This window comes from Bos indicus, chromosome 3, assembly GCF_029378745.1.
Source record: "Bos indicus isolate NIAB-ARS_2022 breed Sahiwal x Tharparkar chromosome 3, NIAB-ARS_B.indTharparkar_mat_pri_1.0, whole genome shotgun sequence".
Classification (NCBI taxonomy): Eukaryota; Metazoa; Chordata; class Mammalia; order Artiodactyla; family Bovidae; genus Bos; species Bos indicus.
The window spans coordinates 78578673-78594930 of record NC_091762.1 but is presented as its reverse complement, the minus strand read 5'-3'; the positions used below and the strand labels follow the sequence as shown (position 1 = coordinate 78594930).

Sequence of the window (16258 nt, the reverse complement as noted above, 5' to 3'; positions counted from 1 at the left end):
AATGTAAGAGACACGAGATGTGGGTTTGATCCCTGGGTCAGGAAGATCCCCTAGAGGAGGTCATGGCAACCCACTCCAGTCTTCTTGCCTGAAGAATCCCGTCGACAGAGGAGCCTGGCACACTACAGTCCATAGTGTTGCAAAGAGTTGGACATGACTGAAGCAACTTAGCACACATACCTCAATGTTCTCCCTCTCCCTAAAGTCTGTTGATGAGGTGTGGGGGTGGGAAAAAGGATAGGGGGGGCTACATGGGTGAGTAGAAGAAACACTCAACATGAATGTCAGTGGTTACATGGCTAGCCTGCATCACCGTTGGGCTCCACAGAGTACCCAAGTCAATATTTGTGACTTGACTACTAGCAATATCACAGCTCTTTTTATGCTTTTAGTTGAATTTTAGATTATCCTGTTGAAAAGTCAACTTATTATAGTTAAAAACAATGTTTCTGAAGCAGGGTCAGTTTATATCCGTCACTGACTCAATGGACATGAGTTTGAACAAACTCGGAGATAGCGGAAGACAGGAAGCTGGTGTGCTGCAGTCCATGGGGTCACAGAATCAGAAAAGATTTAGCAACTGAACAAAGCATTTACAAGGTATATCCCATAGGCCAACAGTGAAAGCAATGAACTTAACCTGATGGCTTGGAGCCCCATTAATATTTTTAATCAGTGCTTCTAAATATTCCTTTTCAGAACAAATAGCTGAAAGCCCCACTGTACCTGGCCTTGTTATTTCCTTATTTCTGTTTATATACCTCATTTCCACCAAGAGATAAGTCTAAAATATGCACAGTTGACCATTAACACAGATTTGAACTGTGTGGGTCCTCATATGAGGATATCTTTTCCCAATAAATAGAGTATTTGTATTTTCATTTTGCAGATCCTTAAGTGTGGAGAAAATTTTGTGTTTGTTTAGAGATCACAATACATGGAATCAAAAGAACTAGGGTTTGAGTACTGATTGTATCCAAACTGGCTCAGCTTCCTGCCTTTGGGTGAATCATTTACTAAGTCCTTTATTTTGAGGCAGACATAGCAGCACTCAGGTTTTCAACTGTTCAGGGTTGGGGTAAGCATCTCTAATAGCTCCATTATTCAAAGGTCAACTGTGCTTAGAATCTTCCTGTTCAAACAGCATTTTTTACACCATGCCACCTCTTTGCATTCTACTCATCCAAATTCAGCCATATTTCAAGATTTCTCCTCTTGATTTTGCCATTACTTTGTAATCTTAAAGCTTCCCTAGTGGCTCAGACACTAAAACCTGCAATGAGAGAGACCCAGGTTCAATCCCTGGGTCAGGAAGATTCCCTGGAGGAGGAAATGGCAATCCACTCCAGTATTCTTGCTTGGAGAATACCATGGACAGAGGAGCCTGGCAGGCTATAGTCCATGAGATCACAAAGAGTCAGACACGACTGAGTGACTTCACTCATTTGTAATCTTATGCTAAAGAAAACACTAAAACTGCCCATCTGTAAAGCACAATACCCACAGTGATATCACAGAGATTATAAAATCACACATGGGGAATGTTTATCCCCAGAAACTACTAGATACTCAGTAGTTGCACAGGTTTATAATCCCTCATCCAAAATCCCTGTAGCCCTAATTTTTCAGATTTTAAGGAGGTAATATGTATATTTTATAAAAGATCAATAGCAGAGTATAGAACCATATTAATAGAGTATAGAACCATTAATGTCCACAATAAAATGTGTTCATGGCTTCCCTGGTGGCTCAGTGGTAAAGAATCTGCCTGCCAATAAAACATGAGTTCAATCCCTCATCTGGGAAGATCTCACATGCCACGGAGCAACAAAGCCTGTGTGCCACAACTATTGAGCCTGTGCTCTAGAGTCCAGGAACTGCAACTACTGAGCCCACATGCCACAGCTACTGAAGCCTGCATGTCCTGAAGCCTGTGCTCTGCAACTAGAGAAGCCACCGCAATGATAAGTCTGCACCGCAACTAGAGTAGCAGTCTGCTGCAACTAGAGAAAGCCCACGCAGCAACAAAGACCCAGCACAGCCAAATAAAATAGGAAGCCAAAAGTAAACTAGCTCGGTGTGCTTTGCTAGGTACGACAGCTCCAACAGAACGCTGTGCACTGGGCCTTCTGCAGAGCCAACAAGAAGCCTATAAATGAAGCAGCAGCTGTGTGAGGGAACCTGCCGGAGCCCAAAGAGTCAGCAATGATGTAGCAACTGGAACCTCCCACTCAATCCTCATTTTATGGAAGGGAACACCTAAGGCCTAAAATGGGGAAATGACAGGTCCAAAGTTCAACAGCCTTAGACTGAGCTTAGATAAGATCAGATCCCTCTCTTCTCTTCCTTCACAACACTTAATAGTTCATGTATTCAAATGGCAACCCACTCCAGTGTTCTTGCCTGGAGAATCCCAGGGACGGGGGAGCCTGGTGGGCTGTCGTCTCTGGGGTCGCACAGAGTCGGACACGACTGAAGTGACTTAGCAGCAGCAGCAGCATTCTTGGCTAGGACCATGGGCTCAACCCTTAGCTTATCAGTCCCTCTGGCCAGAGGAGTGAAGTACTATCAGCCACCTTGCAGGCAACTCATAAGGTGGCAGACCCTTTTGGATTCATTTGGCTAGGATGGTTGGAAGAGCCATTTGTTCAAAAGGAGCACGTGCTGGTCACAGAAGGGTCAGTAGGCGGCTGAAACAACACGATGACAAAAAATACCGTGTACCATATTGAGTGGTTGCCATTCCATGCACTGGGATAGATATTCATAAATCAAAGTCACGACATTGTTTTCCCCAACCTACAAAATGGGAAACTAAGCCACCTTGAGAAGATGAAAGACCTTTCCAATCATTTGGATTTTGTCCACTTTCTCTTTTTCCAAGTCAGATCTTTGCATTGCTTTCAGGAAAGAAGTGTGTTGTGAGGTAAAAAGCACATGTTGTTCACTAACATTTTCTCCTAGACTATTTCTCACAAGTCAGTTCTGAAAGAAGAAAGTCCCCAAATTGGTGGAGGGGGGAGGAGACGGGGGTGGGCTAAATGGTCCTTAGGCTCTGGGAAAAACTGGAATGCAAGTCTCATCGTCTAGCGAGACATCAGAGGAATGGCCGCACGGGGACAGGACAGGCTGCACACGAGGCATCGGAACAGGAAGAGAAACCACCTCTACGTCAGAGTTTGGGATCTGTGCTGCCACCTGCCTTCAAAGGACACCGTAGAGTCGGTCACTAAGGGGTGACCGTGAGGGGCTGAAGGTAAGTGACAAGGTGCCCCGTCTATATTCCAGGCATCATACAACTCCCTCAAATCTTGTCTAACCTTAGAGAAGGGCTAAGATTGAATTTCCTGGTAAGTGGCAAGATGGGGACTCATCTAATTTGATTTAAAGGAATAGCTTGACCCTCGCTCCACACTCAAACATTACACTGTACTGCAGCTCTGGGAACTCAGAGCAAAAGGTAGGCCTTACAGGAAGGCAAGTGTATATTCTATAAAGCAAAGAATTTCTCAAAATCACCACTGTTCAACAATGGGAACTTCCTGTGCCTGTTTTTTCATCTCTAAAATAAGTTAATATGATACTTTAGAGAGTTAAAATGTATCAATATGTAAGGTGCTCACAGCACGAAGCAAATGCTCAGTAAATTTATTTTTACTGTGGATAGTGCAAGCACTCCATTTCATTGCTACACACCAAATTTACCTTTTTGGAAAACACTTGGAAACCTAAGCTAAATACCTTAAAAATGTTTATGTTTGGTCTCCTGAAGCCAGATTTAGGTTTAAAAAAATAAACAACTCACCACAGTTTTACTTATAAACAAAAAATAGAAACAAATTTCATCATCACCTACTAATCTTACCTCCTAAAATAATGCAAATCCTGTTTCTCTTCCATGCTTTCACAGCCACATTAGGACTCCATAGTTTCTCACCAGGACCGTGCATCCTTCTCAGCTGAGGTACTTACCTGTACAATCCCCCGCTTCTTTGAACTTTCCCTGGCAGCATCCTCATCTGACCAAAAGTAGTTCCTTGCTTTAGGCACACTGGCAGCCAGTGGGCCAAAACTGGCTGGCAGATCCGTTTTGTTTTCATTTAAATGCCTTTAAGCAGGTAGATACCACAAGCCCTACCACTATTATAGTGTGGATTGCATTTATTCAGATTCATAATTTTTACCTGCCTGACCCCTGTAAGATGTGAATTCATCAGTCTACAGTATACAGTCCAAATACTGCAGCTGCCATGATCTTCCTAAAAGGAAGAAAAGGCCATGTTTCTGCCTTGCTGTGCTCAGTAAATGTAGCTACTGACTGGATGTGTTCAAGAAATACTGTGTCCCTACAAACATATCCAGCACTGTTCTAGGTGCCAGGGACATCAGAACAAACAAAACAGACCAACATCTCTGCCTTCATTGAGCTTACATTTCATTAGAGGAGACAAGTGCTGTGGAGGTGAAGCAGGGAGAGACCAGGGAGTGTGGTGGGGTACCACCAAAGAAGGCCCAGAGAGATGGCATGCGCTATAAAGACATGGGGGAGGGTGGAATGCATTCCAGGCAGAAACCGATAGGATGGCCCTGGAATGTTGGAGGCCTGTACCTCCAGTGCTTTCCCAGTGGAATCCTAGTTGTCCCTCTAAGTATCAGCTCAAATGCTCTCCCAAGAGATTTTCTTACCATTCCCAGTTAGGATGGCATTCTTCCTCCCTCCCACAGCTTCTTACATACAGCTCAGGTAGTTTCATGATTCTGTCATCATTTGTAGATATTGTCCTCAAAAATACTCATTGAAAAAAAATAAGTTACCCGAAGGATAAGCAGACACGATGAGGCACTCCGGTGAACTTTCCCGCTGCAGTCTCCTAACACAGGGATGTTATCTGTAATTCTTTAAATAGGCTTTGGAGTCAAAGCTCAGATTTCAGTTTATCTGAGGGACAAATCCCTCAGCCTTGCTTAAGGTACCATTTTTACAGCAACACTGTAACATGGAAACACATGATATGAAGTTTTAACTCCATGAAAGCATATAGTAGGCATAACATAAATAAGTAATACTGCTTTTCCTTCTTGTAAAACAAACAGTGGCTCAGATGGCAAGAATCTGCCCGCACTGCAGACCTGGGTTTAATTCCTGTGTGGGGAAGAGCCTCTGAAGAAGGGAATGCCCACTCCAGTATTCTTGCCTGGAGAATTCCACGGACAGAGGAGACTGGCGAACTACAGTCCATAGGGTCACAAAGTCAGACACAGCTGAGCGACTAACAGTTTCCCTTTCTTCACTATCACATAGCCCCCAGTGGCAACTGTTACCACAAGAGGGCACCATCAGCACAGCTGAAAAGCATGGCTGGTTGCTTTTCCTTCTCAGATTGAACCAGCTACCAGCTTCATCAGCTTTAAATCCACTGTGTATGAACTCTGAATGAAGAATGCCACCAACAGACAGGCATATGGTGGTGATAAGATAGGTCCCACCAAGTTTATTACAGGCAGACTAGGAAAAACAAGAATCTAGTTTGAGAACTTCCCTGGTTGTCCAGTGGTTAAGAATCTGCCTTGCAACAGAGGGGATGCAGGTTTGACCCCTGGTTCGGGAACTAACACTGGGGGGTGCAGTGGGGGTCATGGCAGCTAAGCCCCAAGTACTGAAACTGCATACTCCAGAGCCTCGGACCCACAACTAGGGAGCCGTACACAACAAGGAAAGATCCCACATGATGCAACTAAGACCCAACACAAATAAATCAGTTCAGTTCAATTTAGTCACTTAGTCGTGTCTCTTTGTGACCCCATGGACTGCAGCACACCAGGCTTCCCTGGCCATCACCAACTCCCAGAGCTTACTCAAACTCATGTCCATTGAGTCAGTTATGCCATCCAATCACCTCATCCTCTGTCATCCCCTTCCCCTACCACTTTCAATCTTTCCCAGCATCAGGGTCTTTTCAAATGAGTCAGGTGTTCGTATCAGGTGGTCAAAGTATTGGAGCTTCAGCATCAGTCCTTCCAATGAATAATCAGGACTGATTTCCTTCAGGATGGACTGGTTGGATCTCCTTGGATTCCAAGGGACTCTCAAGAGTCTTCTCCAACACCACAGTTCAAAAGCATCAATTCTGTGCTCAGCTTTCTTTATAGTCCAACTCTCACATCCATATATGAACACTGGAAAAACCACAGCCTTGACTAGATGGACCTTTGTTGGCAAAGTAATGTCTCTGCTTTTCAATATGCTATCTAGGTTGGTCATAACTTTTCTTCCAAGGAATAAGCGTCTTTTAATTTCATGGCTGCAGTCACCATCTGTAGTGATTTTGGAGCCCCCCAAAATAAAGTTTGTCACTGTTTCCATTGTTTGCCCATCTATTTCCCATGAAGTGATGGGACTGGATGCCATGATCTTAGTTTTCTGAATGCTGAGTTTTAAGCCAACATTTTCACTCTCCTCTTTCACTTTCCTCAAGAGGCTCTTTAGTTCTTTGCTTTCTGCCATAAGGGTGGTGTCATCTGCATATCTGAGGTTATTGATATTTCTCCTGGCAACCTTGATTCCAGCTTGTGCTTCATCCAGTTCAGCATTTCTCATGATGTACTCTGCATATAAGTTAAATAAGCAGGGTGACAATATACAGTCTTGATGTACTCCTTTCCGGATTTGAAACCAGTCTGTTGTTCTATGTCCAGTTCTAACTGATGCTTCTTGAATTAATTAACGAAAAACAAAAAGAAACTCATGTGGTGGTGAAGAGCAAAGACTGACCAGGATTGGAATGTGGGTTCCACAACTCCAGTGCACAGCTGTTACCTCCCTGAGCTTCATGTGTAAAAAGGTTGTGCCAGGCCTCTGCTAGAGGCTGGGTGCTGGTCCCAGTGAGCTCAGTCTTACTGCACAGATGGATGGATAGACAGAAGAAGATGCCTGTCCCTTTTCTTCTATAGGGAAGAAGTCCTGAAGGGCCCTGGTTTCCGCTTACCTGCTGTGGATACACAAAGGCCCCAATTCTGTGCTCTGCCCCAATAACTGACAGCCCTCTGAGTGGAAGCTGAGCAAGATGATAAACCAGTAGAGGAACGGCTGCGTGAAAGAGCACATATCTCAAAAATTAGAAAGAAAAAACTGATAAGACATTAAAAGTTGGTTACAACAAATGCCTTAGGGACAGTCTCTCAAAGCTGGATATTCAAGCTGAAAAAAAAAAAAAAAAAATGGAATTGGAAGTAGAACCATATACAAAAGCTAACTAACAATAGACCTAAGATGTAAAATTATACAACTCTTAGAAGAAAATACAGAGAAAAGTCTTCATGACAATGGACTTGTCAATTATCTCTTGGATATGACACCAAAAGAACAGTCAACCTAAGTAAAAATAGACAAATCACACTACATCAAAATTTAAAACTGTACATCAAAGGACACCAGTCAACAAGAAGCAAAAGGCAACCTACAGAATGGGAGAAAATAGTTGCAGATAATTTGATAAGGGGTTAAAATTCATAATACTTTATAACTGCAGTTATAAAGTTCAAGCACCAAAAAATCCAATTAAAAGCACCAAAAAATCTCTACAGTTCAAGCACCAAAAAATCCAATTAAAAAAAAAATGGACTTGAATAGACATTTCTCCAAAGAAAGTATATTACGTGAGCAACAAGCATATGAAAAAATGCTCACTAGTTGTTAGAAAAATACAAATCACAATAAGATGATATCATCTCACACTAAGCAGGATGGCTACCAATAAAAGAAAATAACAAGTGTTGACAAGGATGTGAAATTGGAATCTTTGTGCACTACTGGTGGGAACGTTAAATGGTACAGTCACAATGGAAAACAGTACAGCCATTCCTCAAAAAATTTAAAATAGAATTATTATATGACCTAGCAATTCCAAAGAAGAATCAAAAGCCTATTTGTACAGCCACTCCTATAGATTTTGTGTCCCATCCCCTGCTCCCAATTCATCTGTTAAAACCCCAATCCCTGACAAGATAGTATTTGCAGATGTGGTCTTTGGTAGGTAGCTAAATCATGAAGGTGGAGCCCTCAAGATTAAGAGTCCTTTTAAGAAGAATCAAGACAGCTTGCTTCCTCTCTGCTCTCCCACGTGAGGCTTTGAGAAGATGGACATCTGCAAACCAGGAAGCGGACTCTTAGCAGCTGCCACATCTGCTGGCATTTTGATCTTGGACATTCCAGCCTCAGAGCTGTGAGAAATCAATGTTTGTTATTTGCCATCTATGGCCATTTGTTAGAGCAACTCAAAGTGACAGCTTGGCATGTTTAGCAATTCTTATTCACAATAGCCACATGCTGGAAGAAACCAGTGTCCAGCAGCGGATGGACGGATATACAAAAGCTAGCATATACATACAATGGAAAATTATTCAGCCTTGGAAAGAAATGCTGACACGTGCTATGACACAGATGACCCTCAAGGACATGTTAAGTGAGATGAGACAGTCACAGAATGACAGATACTGTACGATTTTACTTACAGGAGTTATCCAGGGAGGCACAAAGTAGAATGGTAGTTGCTGGGGTCTGGGGGCAGCGGGGACTGAGCTCTGTAATGGTTACGGACTGCAGTTTTACAAGATGGAAAAGGTTCTGGAGCCTGGCTGCAGAACAGTGTGAATATACAGTATTGGTCCTGAACTGGACACTTCAAAAGCATTAAGACAGTAAGTTTTACATTATGTATCTTACCACAGTTCTTTTTTAATGCCTTAATGTACTTCTACCTGTTTTTGCCAGTACCAATAGCTTCTTGAATAGCATGTTTTATATTTGGGGGTTATTTCCTAATAAAGTTATTCAGAGTCTTAAGCACCTGATTAAGGAGATGAAATGTTTTAAAGGCAATTTTATATGCATTTCTTTCCTTTCAGTTTACCACAAGTACACCAGACACTGAATATTGAATCATATGTGCTATTCGTGCAAAGGATTGAATGGCTGTAAAGGAAAAACTGCTCCCAGGTCATCTTCTCTGCACTGTACTCACATTTCTGGTTACCAAACGTGTGTTTTTGCCCCATACCAAGCGAATCTGCTACATGGGCTACATGAGCTACAATTCAGTTCTGATACTGAACTTGGAGTTAGTATCAGATCCCGCAGCAAAAGGCTGAGTCCCACAAGACTGTTCCTTCAACCCATTTCCAACACAAATCACAAATCCAGATTGCCACCTGTGCTTCTGACCAAACAGCTATAAATCACACTCTTCTCAGGTTCGATTAATTTGTGGGAGTGGCTCACAGAACTCAGGAAAACAGTTTACTTACTAAACTATTGGTTTATTACAAAAATATGTAACTCGGGAATAGCAGATGAAGAGCTGCAGAGGGCAAGGAGTGTGGGGCGCATGCAGAACCTGCACACTGTTCCAGGAGACCATCACCTAAGCACGTTCAGTAACTTGGGAGCTGTCCAGATCTCATAGTTCATGGATGTTTACGTAGGCTTCATTATGTTGACATGACTGACTCAATCAATGGCCACAGATTTAACCTCCAGCTCCTCTCCCCTAGCCTCTCTTCTCTTCACTTGGAAAGAGCAGATGTATGGAGGCTGAAAGTTCCAATATAAATCTCTCAGTTGGTTCCCCTGGCAACCAGCTCCCAGCCTTAGGGAGTTTCCAAAAGCCATCTCATTAACATAACCTTAGGAATGGTTGAAAGATGCTAACAAAAGGCACCCTTTTCACCTTTATGGCTCTGGAGCTATTTCATGAACTGGAAACAAAACTACATACTCTAATAAAAGATTTTCCTGTAGCTCTTATATAGGAAATTACATGGGTTTTAGGAGCAGTGTGCCAGGAATAAGGACAAAGACTAAATACATATTTCTTATTATAAATCATAATATCACATTGGCAAACAGTATTTTCTCTATTGTGTCTCAGTCAACTAATTGGGATGTCATCCTCTTAAACTGAGGCAGACTTACAGCTCTTGACTGTCTCTGCAGGCACTTAGAAAGAAATTTTAATACATGGGTTGAAGAAAAAGTATTTATTTGACACCTTTACAAAAATATTTAGGCACATAATTTTCATATTTATGTCACCTGATTTACATATCTCAATCATCAGTACCTTTTAAAAACACTAAAATGGTCATTTGGTAAATAGAATCTATATTGAAAAAATACTGTGACAGACCAACATTTGTAGACAAAAATCAGTTGATTATCAGCATGAGAAAGAAATGTTTATGAACAAAATAATCTCCAAAAACATCTTGTGAGACAAAAAAAATCTAACCAGTAGATTTCTTTTTAAAAAGTATTTTCAAAAAAGAAAGCTTAAAAAAAGCCCATCATAGAATATCTCCTCATACCATGATGAAGTGGCATCCTAACAGTAAGAACTAGAAGGTAGGCTTAGAAAACAGCGATGGTGCCAGAGGTTCACAAAGACCAACAACTGACAAAAGCCTGGACACAGAGGCAGCATGAAGCTAATGCATTTAATTCGGAGATGAGAAGAACATCCAACCTACACAGGAGCTACCCTAAGGTAACAAACTGGGGAACTTTTAACAGAATCACCATTCTGAAGTGTAATTATATTTCTCTGAGATAGATACTAATTTTTTTTTAACTTACCAAAATATGAGAGTCATTTCTCTTTTCTTCTTTAAAGAATAGATCTTGTTTAAAGGTAGAATCACCTGCATCATACAATAGCCCAACTATACACACTAGATATTTTAAAAAGTTGACCATGAGCAGAAACTCTTCTTTAACCATTCTAGAAGCAACCAAATTATAGGGTCACATTCAAAAAGAAATACATTGCCCAGGCCTCTAGCATTTAAGGAGCACAAATTAAGACTCTTAATCTTTGCCTACAGTCTAACCCTGAAATCATGACAGTAACGTTTGCTGAGTGCCTAATATGCACGAGGCATTGTGCTGAGGAGTCTGCATCCCTTGCCTTATTTATTTTGAAGATTATTATTTTTCCCTCAGGGAGAGAAAAATCAATCACAGCCTTGTTCATAGGGAGGGACCAGTAGTACACAGCTATGGGGAAGCAAGAATACATGCAGGAGAGAGCAGAGGGACCCGGGGAGTTACAGAATTTGAATGGCCCGGCTCTCATCTCAGAGCTAGAGGACTAGTATAAGTCCTCTTAAAGAAGTGCTTCAGTCAACTCTATGGGTGGGACACCCTAATCACCAGTGCTGACAACTGTGCAGGCAGCTTCTACTTATCAATCGCTGATTCCTTTCATCTGCTTCTTTCTCTCAATCGGGGTCTGGCTAAAGAATTATACATTCCTTGAGAATGAGAACCACGTCCTCTTCACCTCAGCTGCCGCAGAGCTTCGCATAATGCCTGGCATAAAATAGTCAATCTCTGCTCACTGAAAGATGCCATAACAACGAAAATAAAGGTAGGCCTGCCCAAAATCCTGGGTACTACTTCAAACTAGTCAAAAGTGAAACTCTACTCTTCTCTCCATGAAGATCCTATATCAGCATTACTGCTGTGAACTTTCCATGCATGGCTGATACAATAAGAACTACAAAGAACAAACGCAAAACATACTTCTCTTTCTTAACCTATGTGCAAGCTGGATCCTACAAATGACTGACTCCTACAGTCAACAGTCACGAGAAGGAGTTAAAAGTCACCTGACGTGCTGGCAACGTGTAACCTGACCAATCAGGTTACTCAAATCAATCTGGCACTGCCTTAAAAGCAGACTGGTCAAAGAGGGCATCGCTGTCATTAACTCAAAAAAAGGAGCCACTAGTCACAAATGTGTTTTCAGCATCCTCACCACAGCTCATCTGTCTCAAAGGGCAAATTCAGGATTTAATTCTATACTGCCTCTTTTTCTCCCAGGAGGTAGTTTCCAGATCAAAGAACTTTTGCTTTGTAAGATGCTGGAATACCAGGCACATCTCTTCCTGTGCCATAGCCAAGCCTGCACATAACTGAAAACAAACTACAAAAATGGTTGGTCAGTCTATTCAATCTCCAACCTCCCCAGGCTTCTTGCTCTTAAGATGTTGGTGGCAGGTGAAGGGGAATCCAACAATCAACATGAACAGGGCAGAGAGCCTGAAGCTGCTCCGCTGCATCAGTCAGAAAGCTCAGTCTAGGCCACGGGCCCTAATGTCATGTGCATTTAGTGACGTTATTACTAAGCACGATTTTCTCAAATAAGACCTAGAGAGATGACACATCTTCAAGGAAACCGACTCTCCAAGAAGCAGTTCAACACTTGGCGGGGCGGGGCGGGGGGCGGGTGGAGTGGGTCTTAGTCCAACATCTCTGAATGCACACAAACTATTTCTAATGTCAAAGTTCCCTCCTCCCAATAGCTCAAAGAAGAAGGAACAGAACTACCAAAATTAGCTCCCAAAATGCATTCCCCTTGTCCCCAGGCAAAAGTGGGCAGGGGCAGCAAAATTCATAGGCAGGGTGCGTGTCACCCATGGCCAGCCTGGAGTAAGACAGAAGCTCAGGCACGCAGAGAGCCCATCACTCTCCCTGACACACAAAGCCTATTCCTTGCGGACTCTAAATTCCATCAATCACTCGCCTCCTCCAAAGAGCTCAGGCTAGCTCAGCTGGCACCACTACTTCCTCAGAGGAGAAGGTGGGGTTATCAATGGCAGCACAGTTCAGTGGGAAAAAAACAGGAATTCTGACTTATTAGCAAGTCATTTTTCTCCGAGTCTTTCTTTTTTATCAATAAAACAGGGATAAGGTGATATCTTGCACAACATAATATCCTATTCTCCCACTTAAATTTTCTCAGCTCACATAATGTTAGGAAACAGTGTCTCAGGACTCCCTATATGGAGCTACTAACTTGAGAGTTGGCTATGAGGCTAATTCCAGGGACCCAGCACCACTGGCTAGGCTTTGACAAAGACAAACCAAAAATAAGGGAAAGATATGAATATGAAAAGGACCTCAATATAACTCTTTTTCAAAAATAGGACGAAATCAAAACCTTCCAGGTTCCCTGTTGAGGCACCAGAATACTAGCTGTTTAGGTCAACAAAGGCCAGTAGATTGCAAACCTGATGAAATGAAAACCATCATGTACACCAACGCAAAGGTAGCCAGCTTCCTGCACATGACTGCACAGCTGGCCTGAGCATTTATCTCCAAAGTCAATGGATGTCTCTAAGCCAAGTCACACTGCTGTGTTTGAGTTAACACCTGACCTGCCCAAAGAGGCAATTCAGGCAAGGCCCATCCACGGCTGCTCTCCCAGGATGCAGCACTGACCTTGAGAGAGGCAGGCCTGCTCATTAATGTGGGATGTGGCAGGAGTGTCCAAAGGAAAGAGGTTATGCTCATGCCATTGAAGGAAGAGGAAGGAAGGTGATGGCTCTAACACGGACGGTGCCAGCAACACAGTCCAAGCCTGGACCATACAGAAACATCTAACCAGCCTTTCCCCTCGAAATCATACACTCAGAAATGTAAGGGTAGTCATACTGATTCAAGCAGAAGTAAAAAGAGTAGCAACAAAACCCAGAAGCAGGAAGCAAGGGGAAATAGATGGAGGCCATGTTCCCAGCATGCCATTCTCACTTGGGCAAGAACAGCTGAGCTCATGGTTTAGGATGGCAGGGTTCGTATGCATTTGATGTACACTGCAGCATTTGGCTTCACATCGCTGTGGAGCTGGTGCTTCTAACCCTGCATATAGATTTGCAGTTTCTGAGAGCTGAGAAAACCTCTAAGACTTGTTCACAGTCCCAACATCTTCTGAATAAATCCACGGAGCTAAGTTCTCAGTCTTACCCTTGGTCACTATAGCAGGAGCAAGATCAGGCAACTACCTCTAAGAACATCTCTCCACCCCCAGCACTCAGCACAATGCCTGGCACCTATTACACGCACGATACCTTTTAGTTGAATGAACGACTCTGACAGATGAATAAAATGAGTAAAAGGTCTACTTCCTTCACCCCTTCATTCTCCTCAGCCTACACCACATACAGGGAATAGGACATTTTCAAGGAACACACCCTACTTCATCCCATGAGCTCTCAGGAAAGCCCATGTAGAAACCAATACACTTTGAAGCCACACACATTTCTTTAGTGCCAAAGATGTCCTCTTTGGCCAAAGCAGTAATGGTAGCCTCATGAAGAAAAGGCAATCGTTAAGAAAGAAAATTCAAAGAAGACTAACTTCAGATCCTCAGGTGCATTTCCAGCAGAAGGAAGGCCAAACTGTCTCCAGACTCAGCAACGACGTGAACAGTGAGGCTTCTGATGGAACGCTTTAGATATGTGGCTCTCAGGGACACCTGGATATCAGACTATGGAATAAAATATTTTCAAAACATGGATGTTTCACTGTCGGCATAGAAGAAAAATAAATAAAAAAGCCCAGTACATTTTCCAGTCTGATATAAATTAATTCTAAGGGCATATTTAAAAGAGTCAATTATAAGTTTCTCTCATAAAATTTTAAAAGGCAGCAATCAATCCTCAGATTGTACAAGTGCAATGGTATTTTCTTCATGATCAAGACACCTCAGTATCTGTGTAAGAATTGCCAGTGTTCCCATTTGATCGAAAACTTGGGCCAATGCAGTCGATGCAACCCTTGTCATACTGCTCCTTTCCCCTTAATGTCCAGCTTGCTACTGGCTTCTGATTGTTTGCTCAGCTGCTCTTCAGAGAAGGTGATGTAGGAATATACCAGGCTCCCAGCAATGCTGCAAAACAGAAAACCACCATCAGGGAGGAAGGAAGGAATGGCACAAATATAAGGCAACCTGGAGTGAGGGTTGGAGCTACCTTTATAAAACACCACCACATAAAATGAAACATACAGCATTTTCATTTACCAAACTAGAGACACTCCCTCATCATGGTACTATCCACTGTCGTTGATGCTTTGGAAAAACGAATATTTGCATATACTTGTCAGCAGGAGTGCCAATTTTATACAGTCTTTCTTCATGACAATTTGTTGAAATAAAAACCTCAGAATTCTGCTTATCCTCTGACCTACCAATCTATTTCATGGATGAACTGTATACATCTTCATAGACTTACTGACAAAGCATTTATCACAAAATCTATAACTTCAGAAAATTAGCTAAAGGATAAGTGTCTCACGATAGAGTTTTATATAAATTCATACAATAGAATGCTAGGCATTTATTTAAATGACAGAAAATAAAGAGCTGGCCATGACTTTTAAAATGAAAAAATCGTTTGGCATTCTCCAACCCTATTTTATTTAAATGAACATGAATATGTACATTAATGCATCGGAATAAAGTCTGGAAGAAACAAAATAAGAATATTAATGATAGTTACATCTAGACTGAAATTATAGGTGATTTCTACTTGTATTTTTTGCATTTTCAAAAATAATCATTCGAGGCAGAAATACTTTTTAATAAAAATAAAAAACATCCCAATAAGTAAGAAAACAGGCTTCCCAGGTGGCGCAATGGAAGGAATCCACCTCGTCAATGCAGACTGTCAAGGTATCTCCTGTCAATGCAGGAAATGCAAGAGAAGCAGGTGTGATCCCGGGGTCAGGAAGATATCCTGGAAATGGCAACCCACTCCAGTAGTCTTGCCTGGAAAATTCCATGGACGGAGGAACCTGGTAGGCTGCAGTCCACGGGGCTGCAAAGAGTCAGACATGACTGAGCACCCACACACATACACAAGAAAGAAAACATGCAGATCCTGGGGAGACTCACAGAGCTGGTTTCTCTCCAACTAGCATCAAGCGAACAGTGGAGAGCCTACATCATCTGAGCCCTTGGCCTCTGAGCCGGCTGCTGCCACCCCTCACACTTGTCTACCATACCTACCACCAGGAGGGTTCGCTCTTCTGGGACAGTGATTATTTGGGGGACCTCAAGCCCACCTGGGCTACACAGCCTTGTGAAAGCTCTTTTGAGGGAACGTATTAAAAGTACCTATTAGTGTGTTTAGGAATAAATGAACCTTCCCAACTAGATTACAAATTCCCTTAAGGTAAAAATTAGTCTAGGCCTTTGCATACTAATCAGTCATCTCCTTAAGGAGACAGGAGAATAAAGACAAGCCGGTGGTAAGACAGGAGGTAAGCAGAGAGACTGACAATGTTTAAACAAAGTGGGACCATTTTACTCTCTTGTCCGATGTGCTCTCACATGGCTAAACCATGCAGCAGATTTTTATAGTCAGATCAGGGTTAGAGTCCCAGCTCTGCTTCTTACTATGGTGGCTGTGTGACCTTGGG

At 42.4% G+C, this 16258-nt stretch overlaps 1 protein-coding gene across 1 annotated transcript in view; it reads right to left on the bottom strand.

Annotated features, from left to right (window-relative positions):
- Positions 1-10020: 10020 nt before the first annotated feature.
- SLC35D1 (solute carrier family 35 member D1) overlaps positions 10021-16258 on the bottom strand; it is a 47889-nt gene continuing 41651 nt past the window's right edge. The window contains exon 12 of the mRNA XM_019957302.2: positions 10021-14726. Coding sequence (XP_019812861.1) covers positions 14618-14726 — 109 coding nt within the window. The 3' untranslated portion in view covers positions 10021-14617. The remainder of the gene's footprint in view (positions 14727-16258) is intronic.